The sequence below is a fragment of the Bradysia coprophila genome, unplaced genomic scaffold, assembly GCF_014529535.1.
Source record: "Bradysia coprophila strain Holo2 unplaced genomic scaffold, BU_Bcop_v1 contig_137, whole genome shotgun sequence".
NCBI classification, from domain to species: Eukaryota; Metazoa; Arthropoda; class Insecta; order Diptera; family Sciaridae; genus Bradysia; species Bradysia coprophila.
The window spans coordinates 368,027-388,029 of record NW_023503408.1 but is presented as its reverse complement, the minus strand read 5'-3'; the positions used below and the strand labels follow the sequence as shown (position 1 = coordinate 388,029).

General features: G+C 37.6%; 1 protein-coding gene across 1 annotated transcript; it reads left to right on the top strand.

Annotated features, from left to right (window-relative positions):
- Positions 1-14,044: 14,044 nt before the first annotated feature.
- Positions 14,045-17,431, top strand: LOC119073100. The gene is made up of 2 exons (XM_037178415.1): positions 14,045-14,159; positions 16,504-17,431. Exons 1-2 carry the CDS (start codon positions 14,103-14,105, stop codon positions 17,329-17,331), a joined length of 885 nt encoding a protein of 294 aa, XP_037034310.1. The 5' UTR covers positions 14,045-14,102; the 3' UTR covers positions 17,332-17,431.
- Positions 17,432-20,003: the final 2,572 nt, after the last annotated feature.

The window sequence follows — 20,003 nt, the reverse complement described above, 5'->3', positions numbered from 1 at the left end:
AGAAGTACCAGAAGCCTGGGAAAATGCGGTAATTACATTGCTGCATAAAAAAGGAGACATAACAAAGCTGGAAAATTACCGGCCCACAAGCCTATTGTCAACACTACAAGTTGTTTATGAAAATCATTACGAAGAGGAACACTAACAAGTTCGACTTCTACCAACCTGTTGAACAAGCTGCTTTCAGATCTGGTTTCAGCACAAACAACCATTTGCAGGTGATGAGAACGCTTATAGAGAAGTGTCGTAAATACAACATCGACATAGTCTTGCTATTCATAGACTTCGAAAAAGCTTTCGATTCAGTGGAAACATGGTCGATATTGGACGCATTAGACGAATGTAGAGTAGACTCAAGGTACTCCAACACAATTCGATATGTGTACAAAAATGCTACTTCATGTATAAAACTTCATAAGAGCACGGAGAAATTCAAAATCGGCTAAGCTGTAAGGCAGGGTGACACCATTTCACCGAAATTATTCACGGCGATTCTGCAAAGTATTTTTAGGAAGTTAAACTGGAGTAAAATGGGAATAAATATAAATGGAGAGTACCTGAGCAATCTCCGCTTCGCTGATGACATTGTACCCATAGCAGCGAATCTAGGTCAGGCTCAGCTTATGCTACAACAGTTAAGTGAAGAGGCAAACAAAGTTGGCCTCAAGATGAACTTATCGAAAACGAAAGTCATGACCAACATCGGGGACGATAGAGAAATCAAAATTGGTGACACTGTCATTGAACGAGTCGACAGCTATCTAGGACATAAACTGAAGTTAGGTCTGGACAACCAAACTGCAGAAATAAGACGTAGGATTGGTATTGCATGGGCAGCGTTCGGAAAACTCAGACTAATTTTCAAAAGCAAAATGAATAATAGTCTGAAACGCAAAGTTTTCGACACTTGTGTCCTTCCAGTGCTCACTTATGGAGCGGAAACGTTAACTTTAACGAAAGCATCCGAAGATAAATTGAGAGTGACACAAAGAGCCATGGAATGGAGTATGCTTGGAATAACACTCAGATCTCAGAGACAGAATGACGAATCAATAGATTCGACAACAAAACAGGGTTGTTGATGTCATGGATAGAATAGCATCTCTGAAATGGAGCTGGGCAGGACATATTGCAAGAAGGACAGACGAACGTTGGACCAAAAAGATCATGAACTGGCGACCATATAAAAGACGAGCTATAGGTAGACCACCAGAGAGATGGACAAACGGAATTAAGAATATTGCAGGTACAAACTGGCAGCAAATGGCAATGGATCGTACGAAATGGAAAGAAGTTGGAGAGGCCTACATCCAGCAGTGGATAGAAACAAGCTGAAAAAGAAGAGAAGAAGAAGAATGCAAAGGCAAAACTTCAATTTATGTGGATCTTACTACATTAATATTCGACAGAAGCTTGGCAAATGTCCAGGTCCACTCTCGAATGGTCTTCTCGTCCGCTTCGAAAATTGAACGCCGGTAATGTTCCGACGAATATTCTTTGAAAAACGAAAGACACCATAAAATATGCTTGGGCAGAATGCTGAACATAAATACTATATTACTACCTGACAGTGCGATGGAAATATGAATTGTTTGGAATATACCAATTCTGATGGTTCTACTGTGAACCATGCAAAAATCAACGATGTTTTTGTTTTGTTTTGTTTCACAAGCTGCAAATTGAGTTTTCAGATTAAATGTGTTTTAAAAGTGTTTTAAAATATGGTGTCAGATATCGATAGATAATAGAGAACGTTAGCTAAACGGCCGCTAACGCTAATTTCCAACGCTAAATCCCCCGCTAACCCTAAAATCAACGGTAATGCCCAGTCAATAAATGGTATCATTGTGAATGCATACACATGGACGACACAATTTCGGTGTGTCTCGGTGTCGGTGTGTTTCTCGGTGTAACACATATATTGACGAGTTATGATTCACTTCAGGTTATACCAGGGCCTATTTTAAGGAAATTAAATTTCCAAAAATTCTCCAATTTTTCCATCACTTTTCGTCATTTTATCTAAAAACACAACAGATTGCATCGTAAATGTTGTTTTTACTGCCTTTTTAGTTGTTTTTCATGTCTTTAAGCTTAACTGATTACTCTGGAATGACATCTTTCAGAAAACCAAATTTAGAAATTTTAAGAATTTTTGTGAAATTTGTGAAATTTTGGAAATTTTTGGAAATTAAATTCCTTAAAGTAGGCCCTGGGTTATACTCTTCAATGAGTATATAGAAGAGAAACGGGCAAGACAGGTAACAACCACACCGAGTCGTCCCTGATGAGTTCCCCAATGTGTTTGTCTTCACTTTACATTTCACTGGAATTGTAAAGATGAACTGCGAAGTTTTTGAATTTAGCGGAACAAAACGGTGTCTCTGGGTACTCTAGGGATAAACGAGACTCGGACGACTTTTTGTTTTTGTTTAATTCGCTCTTGCGTTTTTACGCGGATTTGACTGTACTTAGACTTAAAATATGGCCCTTCTGTCGTGGTTTTTATTGTTCTGTTTAGCTCGGTTGAAGTCTTGAATATGGTAAAAACTGACGCTGAGGCTGTGAGTGAACGGTGGATCAATGGACGAGATTTCTTTTCTTACACAGATAATCCGTAGACGCTCTAAACCCCTATGCGTCTTTCTTAATACGACAGGTAAAAAATTCCATTCTCATTTCGAGATGTATCAGATCAGAGCATTGTTTTAACTGTATTTCTATATACAGATGTGGTATTGGGTTCAGGAATGAATGTATTAAGAGGTAGAAAAGACGAGAAGAAGACGATTGCTTCATGGATCGGCGAGTTATGGTTCACTTCAGGTTATACTCTTCAATGAGTATATAGAATAGAAACGGGCAAGACAGGTTTAGTCCCAAACACACCGAGTCCCAAACACAGCTGACATAATTTTGTGATTATTCCTCCCACAATGTGATCGGATTAACATTTTATCAATGGAATATGTAGATCTGACTTGTAGGAAGCCAGCGGTATTAAGCTGGAAACGTTTTTTATTCTCTTTTTAATGTTACAAATAGTATCCTCCACCCGCCGAACACGCAGTTGGAAAATGTGATTCGTTAAACGTTTTATTGCAATCAAAAGTGAATAAAACTTCTCCAGCTTAATACCGCTGGCTTCCAGATCTACTAATTGCATTGATAAAATATTGATCCGATCACATTGTGGAAGTAATAATCACAAAATTAATTTCATGTGTTTCAATTGCAGGTTAACCACGTGTTTGTTGTGTAGTTGAGGATGTTTGTCGTCGAACAGCACATTGTAAAGTTTATAGATTTTTTCCAACACAGTGTCGCTGCCTTCCTGCAAATTAGATCTACGGATTGCAGTAATAAAACATTGATCCGGTTGACCTTTTAAAATAATAAATGAAAATAAATCGAAAATTGCGTCGTCCATGTGTATGCATTCACAATGGTGCCATTTATTGACGGGGCATTACCGTTGATTTTAGTGTTAGCGGGGGATTTAGCGTAGGAAATTAGCGTTAGCGGCCGTTTAGCTAACGTTCTCTATTGAGTCTTGTTCGTTCGAACGGTAATTAACAAGTGGTGCGGTACATAAAAATGTTCTAATTCAAAACAAGGCAAATTTCTACGTACAAGAATGTGTGAGTGTATTAAGGCTAGGCAATATAAATTTCAATCTGTAACATGTAAACAACATTATTGCTGACTCTGTCATTTTTACTTTTATATTTTTTCAAAATTGTTTTTCTTTTTAATGCGTTCCATAAAGCTATCTGAAACCCAAAATTTTTCGACTGTTCTTTAGACCCGTATGAAGTACTGGGGTCTTATAGGTTTACGCAACACGTCGAATTGGACTCCCTGAGTAAGGGGAAACCTATTGTGGTTGTCCAGAGATGCCAAATCAGCAAGAAAAAAAATGTCCGTCTGTCCGTCCGTCCGTCCGTCTGTCTGTCTGCACGATAACTTGAGTTAAACGCATCCGATTTTGAAAATTCTTTTTTTCCCCGTTTGGTAATGTCAAAAGACAGGCTAAGTTCGAAGATGAGTGATTTTGGATCGACCCCTCCTGAGCTGGGGCCCAATAAGTGCTTTACGGTTTTTCGAAGATATCTCCGGACATTTAAACGCTATACTCGTAAATGATACATCGAATGAAAGATATTTACAATACCGATCGACAAAAAAAAGTTTATGGAAATCGGATGACCGACTCGTGAGTTAGACCCCTTGGTGTGGAACAGGCACAGGGCGGCAAGCAGTTTTTGCTTGTAGGTCGGCCACATTTGAACATATTTCGTCTGTTTGAGCTTTATTAGATAGGTATTGACCGTACCATGGAAAAAAAAAATTATGAAATTATGTTCTCCGGAGCGTGAGCTAGGTCTCTTGGAGTGAGCTCTTATCTGGCTACTCGGAAGTACAGTGAACGTGGAGTATTTTGTCAATATCTCGAGTAAATTTTGACCGAATTTCATGATTTTTTTTTGTTTGAAAGGTATTAACGAATGTAAAGCGTCGGTACTATTTTCGGTTTCCTAATAAAATGGCTGCCGGCGGCCATATTGGATTTTATTAAAAGTGATATAAAGTGGGAAAAATGATGCTTAGAGAGTTTCTGTTAACATGGAAATAATGTGTTAAGTGTGAGGGGTTTCAGGGATTCCATATATGGACATCTATATATACCTACATACAGCTATATTGAGCTATATACAGGCATATAGAGCTATATAATAGCATATTCATCTGTGAAATGTTTATTTATAGGAACATATAGCGGTATATAGCTGTTTAAATAGGAATTTATGAAATTTGACTTCGTACGGGGCTGTCTATATTGCCTCCGGCAATTTAATTGTATATGATAACAAGGCAAAGAGTGGATAATGTAAGTGATTTAAAAGGGAGAATAGTTTTTCAGCAGAGAAGAAAATGAAGTAAGAGAAATGAAGAGTTTCACATTAAAGGCTTTTGATACGAATAGGTGTTTCGTACGGGTCGGCGTTAGCTATGTTTACTTTTATATTTTTTCAAAATTGTTTTTCTTTTTAATGCGTTCCATAAAGCTATCTGAAGCCCAAAATTTTTCGACTGTTCTTTTTATTCGACGTTTTATTTAAAATATAAAAAAATATTTGGCCTGTTATTTTCCAGATTTTCACACTTACAATAGGGAACTTTCAGGAATTGAATAATTTCCAAATATATGACTTCCTAATTTAATTTCCTAATTATAGTTTCCTGTTTTTTTTTCAAATTTCAGGTTTTCGAAATTTACTTTTTCCTGATTTACTTGATCAGTCAGATTTCTTTGTTAATGTTGTTGTGATTCAGTTTTCAAGCGCAAAAATCGTCGTTTGTGACTCGTGATGAAAGCTGAATTTTTCGTTACACGTCGTAAGATTGTCCTAACGCCGCATTAGGACAAGCTTACGACTAGTACCGAAAAATTCAACTTTTCATCACTCATTAAATGTACTATTATTGTAACCTCTAAAATTTGACTTTAAGTAAGAAAGTGAAAACTTATCTGGGGCCCCACTCAGTTTTTATTATGAACGATGATTGAATCAATTGCGACCCAAACATTACCATCTGCTTTCGGTAAATGCACAGGTAAATAGAAATCAGGTAAAAACTTCGCTCGGAACGTAGATTAGCAGTTATAACCTCAACGCAGACTATTTCTCAGGCATAGGATGAGCACATCATCATTGTTTTTACAAAAAATAACATTTATCGTTAGTCACATTCCGATTATCTATCGCATAAACCAATGTCTCGAGTAGAGGTGTGCGCCGGTCAAAAATTCTCGGCGGCGGCTACCCGAGTGTAAATGTGTCGGCGGCGGCGCGCCGAAAACGATAATTCTCAGCGGCGCGACTCAGCCGCGGCGCGCCGATAGATTTCAAATAATTTTTTTAAAAAATTCTAAAAACACAAAATTCAATGTTTTTACAGATAGTTCGACATAATCTTTAATCTTATAATCTTAATCTTAAAAATTTAATTCTACTAGAACAATGAACTGGGTGCGCTAATAGTCGAAAGAACAACAAAACTTCTAAAGTTCATTGTTAACAGCCAATAGTATTTCCTAATTACTTTAATAGTATTCGTCGAGTTAATCTCCATCTCCATCTCTTAGTAACGCAAAAGAGTCATAGATGTAGGTCTGGACATTTTGTTACAGATAGTACAAAATATTCAGAACTATAAGAATCTAATTATTTTTAGGAAAGTTATTCCTACGGTGGGAGAATTATAAGAATTTACGTGTTACGGCATGTTTCATTTTCATTTACATTGCCTAATCACGTAAAGCATTGTACTTACGAGGTTCCAAGTTGTTATTTGACAAGTGGGGAATACAGCCCTCCCCTTCGGGTAACACCCCACTTATCAAATACACAACTTGGAACCTCGGAAGTAATATACTATTACAATTTCAACAATTACAATCCAATCGACGTTATTCATTCCACATACGATTTACACGTTATAATACATACGTAAATGTCGTAACGTGGGTAATGCATGTGGAATGAATAGCGTCGATTGGATTGAAATTATTGCTACGTATTATAATTCGGAGACTGTACTATGAAGTCACTAGAGAGTAAAAAGCTCTTAAAATGCAAGGTGAAGTTGTAGTCGACTAAAATTTGTTTTCAAAATTTTTAAAGACATTGAATTTGACGAGTGCTACCAGTCTCGCACGGTAAAAAGTAGAGTCTTTTGCCCCAATCAACAGTCTTTCATAATCAGCTTTAAGAATACATACACGAGCGCTTGTGAAAACTTTACAGCGGAAAGGTTCATTATTAATATTATGATGGCGGAACTACAAAAACTACAAATTTCAACACAAGGTATTAGTAGTAATATGGCATTGAGGCAGATTGCGTTTTTAATTTAGTCGACGTGAAACGATCAAATTACAAGTAATATTTCCATTTAAATTGTGTTGACAATCGACTTATAAATCGAATGTTTTACGTCAATAATACGTGAAAATTGCAAACTTCATATTATTCCACGCGCTTTACAACACTCATCCAACCGTTTTATATCAATGGAATATAATCCATGTAATTAAACAATAAATTATGCCTTTAAATGACATTTTGTGCTAAGAGCAAAGATTTGCGATTGCTACCGTTCAAATAAAAGCTGAGCTCCGTTCAAAGAAATTTAAAATCGTGATATTTAGTTGAATTAGGCACTTAATTTATTCTTTTCTCCAGCCGATGGAAACTGGCGGCGGCTGATGTCATTTTTTGGTGCCGGCGGCGGCGCTCGGCTGAGCACCTCCAGCCGGCGGCGCGCCGGCTGAACTCGGCGGCGCACACCTCTAGTCACGAGCTTCAAATTACCTCTGGAAGTTCTGCTTTGACTGGCTCCTCAGATGGAAGCTTAGGGTATATGTTGCAACTAACGTGAAAAATGTATTTTTTTGGTCTCTTCTGACAAAAATCTATGAAAGAATGTCCGAACAACCATTACAGTCTAAGGAGCAACTTTCAAAAAAGCTTCTTTTTTTCATGATTTTCGCTTTTTTTAGGCTATTTGGCTCTTTCGCGATCCCACAACATCAGATCGAATCGGCCTCATACAGGCTTTTTATCAGGGCATAAGAAAACATCTACCGGCCAGGCCCAACACTTTTCGACAACACTCCTATTTTGGACCCCCTAGTGCGTATAAGTGGCTGTAATGCATACGAAATTCTAGTGCATGCGTAACTCTATTAACGCGTTGGAATATCTGATTAAGAACATTAAGTTCAAAATCTCTTTTATAATTTTTAGACCTATTTATTACCAATAAAAATCATTCGCTTATCATTTGCTATTAACATTGATTGAAAAGATAAAATTTGTAACAAAAACCAGCTACAACAAACAGTAAAATGATTCGACAATATTTAGATTGATGAATATAAGGTAGTATATGTGAAACCAGTAACAGTAGAAGGAGACGTTTTCATTCCTTAAATTTGCTATATTTGTTTGTGAAGAAAGAAAATTTGTGATTGGATACCGAGATGAAAATTTTGGGTAAATGTTTTTCGTTCGATTTATTCTTCCTTCGCCTAACGTGTCAATAAAAGTAATAAGCAATAAGTTGTCAATAAAATGTGTAAAATTAGTTGCGATCAGTTTGATTATAATTTTTGCGCCATGTTTCTCGTATGTCACACAAACACTCACCCACACACACTCTCACACACATATCTATTCTATCTCACACACACTCCCACATTCCTTCACACACACCACAATGGCGTGGAAATGCACTTTTCGCTTTTTTAAATGTAATCAAACAAAGTTGCACGTTTCAAGTTTATGTGACTTTGTAATTCAAACTATGTATGCACCAGTAGTCACAGATAAGTTAAAAACACTAACAAGTGGTAATAAACAGTGTTTGAATATGAATATGACATCACCTAAGTTCACAATTGCATCATAATATATAATTTATTGCATCACGTAATTAGAGTATGATTATGAATTCGTAGAGAGTGTTTAAAGAGAATGTCAAAAATAGTGTGCCCCCGCCTAACTCGGTTAAATGAGCTGGTTTGTTCCTATTTAACTGGACTTTTTTATACAAATTTTGACATATCGAGACCAGTTGAATAATTTTCTTTTTCCTCCATCATGCCCGCACGTTAGTAAGCGGACGTGACGCAAGTCCACTCACAAAAACATTTTATTTTTTTATTCCTCCCCCTTTGCTCCAATGGCCCACAAATATAGGATATATGGAATGTAGGAATTCATACGAGGTCAACGAGCTATCACACGTTACTGCAGCTTAAAAATTGGCCGAGATATTGAACTTCGAAATATTGATGTTTGTATAAAAATAAGCAAAATTTCGAATTTTTAGATAATGCAAACCGCCTGCGTTAGTTAGTTCCAATGGAAAAGTTGATCCAGCACTTGTGACGCAAATTTATTTTTGTAAAACTTTCTTTCGCAAATTTTATGGGTCAATTAAGGTAAGCGAGGTAGTAGCTGACCGGCTAAGCAATTTTTCAACTTTGTTCATCAGTATCTCAGGATGATTTCGATGAAGCTAAGTTTTTCCTTCGTCAGAATTTAATTTGATCTGCTCCCATTCCGTAGAATATCAGAAATATTGACAATTAATTAATTTTTATTGTAAAAAACTGATTTTACTGAAGCACTGTTTTTGATGCAGTAGCTGACCACTAAAAAACGGATGTTTTTATACCTGACCAGTCTTATTGCAGTAGTTTGCCGCTATAAAATTAAGACATTTTTCACATTTTTCGCAATAATTTCGCATTATTCGACACATTTTCACTCTTAATTCACTGATATTAACCAATTTCAATGATAAAAACTCATATAAACACAAAATATCAACGAATTTTAATCACATCATTTTGTACACAACAATGCACATGGAAGGTGAATTTGTCACATGAAGAAAAATGTACGGAATTTGGTGCGGTCAACTACACAAACATGGCATATTTTTGTTGCAATGTTTTGACCACCATGTAATTAATCAAATATTAACTTTTAGACGCTATTTATGTTAATAATATTAATTGTCGAACTATTTACTACCTAAAAACACCAAAACTTTGTCCATTAATAATTCTTTTGTCAATAAAAACCTTAAATTAGACCACACCGATCTTTCGATTTTCTTAATAAATGTGCAACTTTGTACTGAGATGGTGCACTGGTTTCATTTTATGGTTTTATCAAATAAGTAAACATAATAATCGCATTATTTTCATGAAAAAATTAATCTTTAGGCTCTAAAGATTAATTATAACGTTAATTTGCGTATTTTCATTCGTAATTATTTTCCAAAACTGATAAATAATGTAGCTGGTCAGGTACACCTGCACGGTCAGCTATACCCTCGCTTACCTTATTTGTTGATAAAACTTTTGCGTACGGCGCACAATGTGTCACCCTCAGCGATATCAGTTATTTTGTAAGTAAGATAAAGGACTTGCGTCTCATTTACCCTTTAATGGTTTTTTGACTGATAAATAGAATCCGTCGCGTTGTGTCAAGTCGATCGCTTTACATTTTTCGATTTTTTTCTTTTTTGTCATGTGATTGAGGGTGAAAAACTACGGAACTTGCTACTTGCTGCCGGAAAAGCGGTTTATATGAAAAGATTTAAACTAGAAACTAGAAGTAAACTTTCGCTTCTCGGAATGGACATGTAATTACTTTCGGTTATCTTAGCAGGCCTACAAAACTCGATACGTCATGTTACACGGAAAAGTACTTTCGGACTTCAGTCCTTGGGACGTAAATGACTATTAACCACTTCTAGCTCAAATCCTGAAGTAGTAGTTTTTTTGCAACTACATTTATCAAAACTCAGGAATTATCACATTTCCATTTTCAATAGATAAAACATACGTAAAACGAAAATGTGATAATTCCTAATTTTAAAAGGCTTTTTTTGTCATTGAGGTTATACGGACTTGTTTGCTTTAAATCTTACTCCTCCCAATTGATTTCTATAATTTATAATACCCGCAATTCCAGTGTGGCTTGTTATAACACTTGGTGTTTGCACACTTGGATTTGCCGTAGCAACGATTGTACTTGCTGTGAAATATGCGGGATTGAAAAACAGCATATATCAACCCACCACAACAACAACCCCTAAATTATCGACTCCAACACCAAGTCCAACAATTTCACCTACTCCGGAATGGACAACGCAGGAGCCACCAGCATCAACTGAAGTCACAACCGAATCACCCACAGAGGTTTAATTACTTTTTTATCTTAGACAATTTGCTTCGCAATTTTTATTTATACGTCCAACTCGATTGGAAAAACACTTGTGATCAACTCATTTTTCATGCTACGGGGCGGAAACTGACATTTTCGACCCGCGAATGAGGGAAAAATAACTTTCGCGGCATGAAAAGTTTTTTTTTGACAATATTATCCTTCGGCTCGGGTAGCAACACTGCATACTCACCAAAAATAGTTATTTGTAAACCTAGGGAAGAAAAGTTTGGATATGTCATTTCGATGGTGTTTTTGTGACCAAAGCGTAGCGAGACACCAGAGAAAATGAAATTTCCTACTTTTCTTTTTCTTATCGAGGTCAACACAAATTTTTTCACAAGAAAGGCTCCCGAAGTTTCAGCTAAGATGAGGAAATTAGGATTTTCTCTCCTAGTTGTGAAAAATCACTTTTCCCTTGAATAACTATTGCAACTCTTTTGCAACTTCTCGGAAATGAAGCTACACTACTAGACTGAGTCTCAGAGATCATATCATAAAATTAAAACTCAGTTCATTCATTTGAAAATTATAGTAGACATCAAAGAAGTTGCCTTGCTCGGAGCAGGTTGCTCCCCATTCCAAACTATTTTTTAAAATTCTAAAAGAGATATGAGTCCGATTTAAAGCCTTCCGTACCAGAAACACACCTCATTGAGCCCAATAACTCATATTGCCTGGAGTCAGAGCTCGCCTATTACCGTACAGAGTATTGGTGTTAAACTTAAGTTGTTGGACTGATGTTGTTATTCTAGGGCACTAAGCGCAATTTCTAAGATGAATACTTTCTGCAAAACTGTCACGTTTCACGTAGACAATAGGGTTTTGGACGCAGTAGAGTTTCACCAAGGGTGTGACTATTCACGCTATTCACATATATTTTTTGTCGAAGTGTCTAGGTGGTGGGTTTCACGCAGACAATAGGGTTTTGGACGCGGTAGGGTTACGGACGCACTAGGGTTTACGTACGTAATATATATGCAGAGTGTGGTACTTGGTATGGGGCTAACGTCGCAGCGTCTGCTGCGTTAAATAAGAGGTGACATAATGTAAGGAAATTTGAAAACCGTGACCTTGACGAATGTTTACAGAAATTACTAGTTAGAGCATTTGTACCATTATCGTATAATACGATTCGTATTGATTGCGGTATAATTACGATTACGATCAATACAAATAGTTATTTACTTAAAACAGTGATATACAGCTCCGCCATAATTTCGAGAATTGTGATACTAATAGTTTTACTGATGTTGCATTCAGGGACTTAGATACGTTATCAGTCAAGAAAAACCGTAAAGGGTGAACGTGATGCAGGTCCTTGTGTCTGTATTTACAAAGTAGCTGATATCGCTAGGACGGACGCAGTATGCTAGTGGAGCAAAGCAAAATTTTGTAAAGAAAATTTTAGAAAAATAAGCCGTTAGAGTTGTGGGAGCGTTAGCTGCGACATAGTCCTGTTTGACCCGTAAACCTATTGCGTACGTGATTCTAGTGCATCCACAAGCCTTAACCTTTAACCTTATTACGTCCGTAATCCTCTTCTTTTTCAGCCTGTTTCTATCCACTGCTGGATGTAGGCCTCTCCAACTTCTTTCCATTTCGTACGATCCATTGCCATTTGCTGCCAGTTCGTATCTGCAATATCCTTAATTCCGTTTGTCCATCTCTCTGGTGGTCTACGTATAGCTCGTCTTTTATATGGTCGCCAGTTCATGATCTTTTTGGTCCAACGTTCGTCTGTCCTTCTTGCAATATGTCCCGCCCAGCTCCATTTCAGAGATGCTATTCTTTCCATGACATCAACGACCCTGGTTTGTTGTCGAATGCATTGATTCGTCATTCTGTCTCTGAGTGTTATTCCAAGCATACTCCGTTCCATGGCTCTTTGTGTCACTCTCAATTTATCTTCGGATGCTTTCGTTAAAGTTAACGTTTCCGCTCCATAAGTGAGCACTGGAAGGACACAAGTGTCCGTAATCCTAGTGCGTTCTTAACCCTATTAAGGCAGCAACTACATTGCCTACCACCGTAGGATCCCAAACGTCCAGAAGAGAACCCAAAAAAATATCAAACACTCATCAAAATCCTGAAGTTTTGTTACTAGGAAGATGATGGAACATGTGGGGTGCTAGAATTTTGGGAAGCAATATGCTGTCACCACAATAATCCCAAAAATTCAGAAGGGACCCCAAAAAACCCTCACAAATCCTTTAAATTCCTTGAATTCTTGAAAGGAAACGATGGTGAACCATATGGGATGCTAGAATTTTGGTAACTAAGACGCTACTACCTCAATAATACCAAAATTCCAGAAGAGGACCCAACAAATCTCAGACATCCTTCAAAATCCCAAATTTCTAGAACTGGAAAGATGGTGGACCTTGACAACTGGTGACCCAACATATTACCTTAATATTTCCAAAAGCTGAAAATATTATGAAAATCGGTTTTTGCTTCAGTTACATCATTCTACGACCGAGTAGCACGAGTTACGCTCACTCTGAGGGCTCCAGCACATGATCCAATGAACTGATTTTACTAAAATTTGGAAATTTTAATGAAATTTATAGAGGAAAATTTTTGAAAACTTAAACGAAGGAGAGGGGAAATGAAGACAAGAGGAGACGTGCAAAAGTCGAGGTGAAAAAAGAGCCGTTGAAGCGATCTCATACAGATCCATGTACCCTATGTTTCTAAATGGGAGTGGTGGGATTCCAGCTTGAAACTCATTAGTTCATACAATGATTCATCAGCTGCTCTGGTCACTGCTTTGCCAATAGGAATTTCAATGTTCAAGTGCATCAACAAGTTGTTTTTACTCATTCAAATGCATGCATATAAGGAACCAAAAACGTTTTCTCGGGGATGTACCTGCTGATTGAATCGTTATACAATCAGTAAAAAAGTGATATATTTCGTGATACCGAAAATTTCATCATTAGTTGAAAATACTTGAAAGTGAAGAGCTTAGCAAATAAGAACGGCGCTTGCAGAGTCTGCAATCGTTTTTCGTATATCAACTGAAAATAAAAATTTGCAACTTTCTCTCTGGGCCGTGAAAAATCAAAGGGAATGATAAGCGATAAGCATTTTTTTCCCTATTTATCATTGACTGTTATCGATTCAATGAAAGATATGAATCGTTTCCCAGAAGAGGCAAATTAGATAATATTATTTGTGCAACATCGACTCATTGAAATCTTTGGCATAAATACATTTGGCATCTTAGACGATTTATTAGTTGTCTGTCAGTCGTACATCTCGTTGAACGAAAAATCGAATTGTAAAATGGGAAAATATATAGTGATTTATCTAATTGCCTTCGTTGTGAGCGCTGTCGTTTGTGTAAGTGGCATTTACCTTAATTTAAAAAGGCCATTAATAAATTACAGTTAGGGGAAGAAAATGTCTCTTTTTCCCCTATTGTTTTGGAATTTTCTATTTTCTCCCCTCGGTAAACAAATAACTATACCAAAATTTCAATGTATAAAAACCGTTCGAGTGACACGAAGCAGAGTCATGTGATTTTACAACGGCTTAGAAAAATATTCGACCCTAGAAGCCAAAACCACTCTCAAAAAAAATTCTTCGAAGCTTGTGTGGCTGGTGAAAGGTGATCAAAAACCGAAAGCTTGCACTTTTCTTACAAAAATTTCTCCAGATACACAAGCCGTACAGGGTCGTGTGGGGTGTCATTAGAAAGGTAATTGCATGTACTATTGAGCCGCATAGGGACTTATTGTGTTTAAAATTCATCGACACTGAAATATGTGCAGTTGAAGTTTTCACGCGAAACGTATATGGTCGTGTGGGATGCCAATAGAAAGGTAATTTTATGTACTCTTGGGTGTTGTGGACTTTGGATGCGATGAAATATGGGCACTTAACATTTAAACTTTTATTTTATCGTAGATACATCCAAACCACATAAGACCCGATTTGGCCCAAAAGCACATAAAATTACCTTTCAAATGATACTCCACACGACCATGTACATTTTGTATACCTCGACAAATTTCTGTAAGAAGAGTGTAAATCGTCGGTTGAAAACTTTAACTGCACATATCTCAGTGTGAGTGAATTTTAAAACCAATAGGTCCCTATTCGGCTCAATAGTACATGTGATTACCTTTCTAATAACACCCCACACGACCCTGTACGGCCCGTGTAACTGGAGAAATTTTTGCAAATTTTCGGTTTTTGATCACCTTTCACCAGCCACACAAACTTCGAAGAATTTTTTTGAAAGTGGTTTTGGCTTCTAGGGTCGAATACCTTTCTAGGCACATATAAAAAAGTCCACTGCAAAAAAGCGTCCGATTTCGGTAGGCTGTTTTTCAAACGAATGCCTCTGTAATTCTAAAAGCTGTATACTCGGATCGATGAGCTTGTATAAAAATTGAAGTAGAAACATTCGCTTTGTGACGAGCCCTCTCAGACCAAGTTCCGAGTTATTGTCGCAACGTTCGAAATTTCGCTTTAGTTCGTAATCTTGTTATTTTCACATTAAAATCGACTTTTAGGAACAGAGAAATTGTTTCCGAAAAAGTATACTAATAAACACCAAAACGGTGGAAGTGGACGGTATCCGGCACTGGTTAAAAACTTTAAAAGAATTTTTTCGCTTCGAGTTTTTTTTTATTGGTGACTGATCTACCTCCGAATAGTGACATGGGCGTGGCATGTGGGTGTTTGCAAAAAAACAAAGAATTTAAATATCTGATTCGCAAGGGGCTTATCCATCTATGAGCGGCAGTCGAGACCGCCAGGGGCAAAAGGTTTAATTTCTAGATTTTGGTGCGTTAAAATGCAGTTTATCAAAAAAAAATCCTTAATCCCGCAGTGGTTAGCACTAAATAGCCTCAATACGAACAACACACACTCTACGGATAATAGCGGCAGAGTCAAAATGACCCAAAATTATATCGGCTAAATTTGAAGTCTTTGGACAAAATGATGTATGGACGGCTTGTACATTATCAAAAATAAGGGGCACCTTCCATACATCACTTTTCGATTGGACCCCAGGTACCACCCGGAACCACCTGGAACCACTCGCAAAAATCAAGCAAAACTTCGACTCTGCCGCTATTATCCGTAGAGTGTGTGTTGTCTGTATTGAGGCTATTTAGTTAGCACATAGTAGAGTTATAAGATTTCCTCACACTTGAAAAACCTGCTCTGCCTTGCCTTCGTTCTCATTCCTCCTATGTGATTTCGATACATCCTAGCATTTTGTGGAAACTTTTGAAATCTATAGATCTCTAACCAATTTTCCGTTGGGGTGGGTGTAGAGGTGTGTGCCGACGAACTTAGCCAGACACAGCGAATTGAGGCCCTCGCTCTATACTAGCCGCAAGCGTTTGTAATTGTTGGAATGTCTAATTTTCTCCCCTTGGGTTTTCCCAAGAAGGCCATGAAATGTACGGACTTTCGGGCATTACGGCGGCGACACAGTTTTTGCTACTTTTACGGCGGAGAAAAATCATCGCAGAAGTTAGAACTTTTTCTATTCAAAATCGCAATTGCTGCATCTGTCAATGAAAACTAGGACCAAAACACGTTTTCAATGTCTCGTTTGTTTTGAGCATTACTTTCCCGACATTGTATGCAACAACTGTCATTGTATATGTCATCAAATTACCCGAATTGTTGTAACACACGTGTTTTCTCACGTATTCCTTTGCAGGAAGATTCCATTCAACATGATGGCACTCCCACAGCGATTACATTGGAAACGATAGATTCCGTTGTTAACGATATTGCTAATGTGTATACGGACAAGAAATTGGAAGTATTTATAGAAAACAATGAGAACGGCTTGGAAATGCTCCATAGGTTTGCTTTCACCACAACATATCGGTTTTCTGTCGAACAACTTGACCACTTAAACCTTGAGATTAACATCAATTTGGACATATCGGATAACGATTTCGACGAATTTGTCGACACAATTGTTTCGTTCATAAAGAAACCCAATTTCTTGACGATTCGTACCAGATCGAATAAATACGTCTACCGAAATTACGATCGAGCTGGCGAAGAGCAACTCGGCTTGACAATGAACTATGATACGGTGCCGCAATATATTCCAAATATTCCCGGTCATTACAATGGCACCAAATGGATTGTTCGAATTCGAAGCATTTCGGAACCGAATAACAATGAAGCCAGTTCCGAGCAACAGAAAAAACTCGTAAATCTTAACGATGAGCGATGCTCGTTGTTCAGATTCTGGATTGATGACAATTTCTCCGTGACAACAGTGTCGAAGTTTTTGGAAAAGCACAACACCGGCACCATGAAAACCCTGACATTGACCTATGACATAAAACACGGCAGCCAAATTTTCTTCAATCGATTGTACGTTAATTTGAAAAATGAGCTGAACTCTGACCACTTGAAAGGCTGGAAACTGACAGTTGATTTCTATTCGACGTTATGGTCCGATGATCCGATCTATAACGGCAACGAGAAGGTTCCCTCAATTATTTTTGAGAGACAAACTTCTGATTAAACAAATGTATTGACTTATAGAGTAGGAACTGTTTTGTAAAATAAAAAAAATGGCAAAAAAATTGTGTGTAAGAAATAAAATAAAAAGAACTGCAATGTGACTTTTCCGACTTGCCTCCGTCCGTTTTGATTCCTCAAAAGATTCCTAGAACCTATTTAGTTCTCGTTCTGGGAAGATGGTGGAGCCTATGGAATGATGTATTCTTAGGAACTACTATCACCTCATCAATAATCTCAAAAGTCCTGAATCGAACTCAATAAAAATCTGAAAATCGCTCAAACTCTTTTACTTCGAGGACTGGGAAGTTGCTGGACCATGGCCATGTGGAGTGAAGGAATTGTAGGAACAAACCTACTACAACCTCAATAATCCCAAAAGCTGTGGAAAACACCCACAAATTCTTAAAAACTCTCTCAAAATTCTCAAATTCTAGAATTGGGTAATTGTTGGACTATGTGGAGTAATGTAAATGTTCGAACCAACCTACTACAGCCTCAATAATCTTAAAAGACCCAGAAGGAAACCTAAAAGACACAATACAAATCTCGAAATTCTATCAATACACAATCGTGATTGGTTCGAGAGAAAAACCAGTTCCAGTTCTAATTTGGCTGCTTCGAACTCATGTCGTTCTGGATACACTACTGACAATTTAAATGACACTGATTTAGGCTACGTAGCAATTGACGGGTTAGTTATTTCAGATTCTAATGGAGTTCATAATAAAGAACAAGTTGTTACACATGAAGATGTTATTTTAGATTCTTACGAAAGTGAGGGCCCAAAAGAAACATTCATTTCATTAACTACTAGCGCACTAGTTGACGTTGATGGAATTGATACATCAAATGATGATATTCAAAATCATATTCTGAAAAATACGTTTCCTAAACAAGGTACCATGTCAGACAATATGTTTTGCATGATTCCTGGTAGTGATAAACCGGTAAATCAATGTGTAAGTTCTGAACTGTCAAAGCTGGTTTTTTTTTGAGCTCTCCAAAATTTTGATTTAATCTCGTTTTAAACCAAACGACCGCTCGAAAGTATTCACCAGTCATCGTACGATTTATTGGAATTATTGTCCAATTGAAGATTTTATCTTCTTCTTCTTCTTCTTTTTCAGCCTGTTTCTATCCACTGCTGGATGTAGGCCTCTCCAACTTCTTTCCATTTCGTACGATCAATTGCCATTTGCTGCCAGTTTGTACCTGCAATATTCTTAATTCCGTTTGTCCATCTCTCTGGTGGTCTACCTATAGCTCGTCTTTTATATGGTCGCCAGTTCATGATCTTTTTGGTCCAACGTTCGTCTGTCCTTCTTGCAATATGTCCCGCCCAGCTCCATTTCAGAGATGCTATTCTTTCCATGACATCAACGATCCTGGTTTGTTGTCGAATCCATTGATTCGTCATTCTGTCTCTGAGTGTTATTCCAAGCATACTCCGTTCCATGGCTCTTTGTGTCACTCTCAATTTATCTTCGGATGCTTTTGTTAAAGTTAACGTTTCCGCTCCATAAGTGAGCACTGGAAGGACACAAGTGTCGAAAACTTTGCGTTTCAGACTATTATTCATTTTGCTTTTGAAAATTAGTCTGAGTTTTCCGAACGCTGCCCATGCAAGACCAATCCTACGTCTTATTTCTGCAGTTTGGTTGTCCAGACCTAACTTCAGTTTATGTCCTAGATATACATAGCTGTCGACTCGTTCAATGACAGTGTCACCAATTTTGATTTCTCTATCGTCCCCGATGTTGGTCATGACTTTTGTTTTCGATAAGTTCATCTTGAGGCCAACTTTGCTCGCCTCTTCACTTAACTGTTGTAGCATAAGCTGAGCCTGACCTAGATTCGCTGCTATCGGTACAATGTCATCAGCGAAGCGGAGATTGCTCAGGTACTCTCCATTTATATTTATTCCCATTTTACTCCAGTTTAACTTCCTAAAAATACTCTGCAGAATCGCCGTGAATAATTTCGGTGAAATGGTGTCACCCTGCCTTACACCTCGGCCAATTCTGAATTTCTCCGTGCTCTTATGAAGTTTTATACATGAAGTAGCATTTTTGTACACATATCGAATTGTGTTGGAGTACCTTGAGTCTACTCTACATTCGTCTAATGCGTCCAATATCGACCATGTTTCCACTGAATCGAAAGCTTTTTCGAAGTCTATGAATAGCAAGACTATGTCGATGTTGTATTCACGACACTTCTCAATAAGCGTTCTCATCACCTGCAAATGGTCGTTTGTGCTGAAACCAGATCTGAAAGCAGCTTGTTCAACAGGTTGGTAGAAGTCGAACTTGTTAGTGTTCCTCTTCGTAATGATTTTCATAAACAACTTGTAGAGTGTTGACAATAGGCTTATGGGTCGGTAATTTTCCAGCTTTGTTATGTCTCCTTTTTTATGCAGCAATGTAATTACCGCATTTTCCCAGGCTTCTGGTACTTCTTCCCATTGGAGACATTGATTAAACAAAGCCGTGATTGCCTTTAATAATGAGTCTCCACCTAGTTTAATGGCTTCCACTGGAACACCATCTTCTCCGGGAGACTTTTTGTTTTTCATCTCGGCTACTGCAGCTTTGACTTCATCAACAGTTATGTCGGGCATATCCTCCGATCCCACGTTTCTTATTATTGGTCTATCTTCGGTTTCTTCCGTTG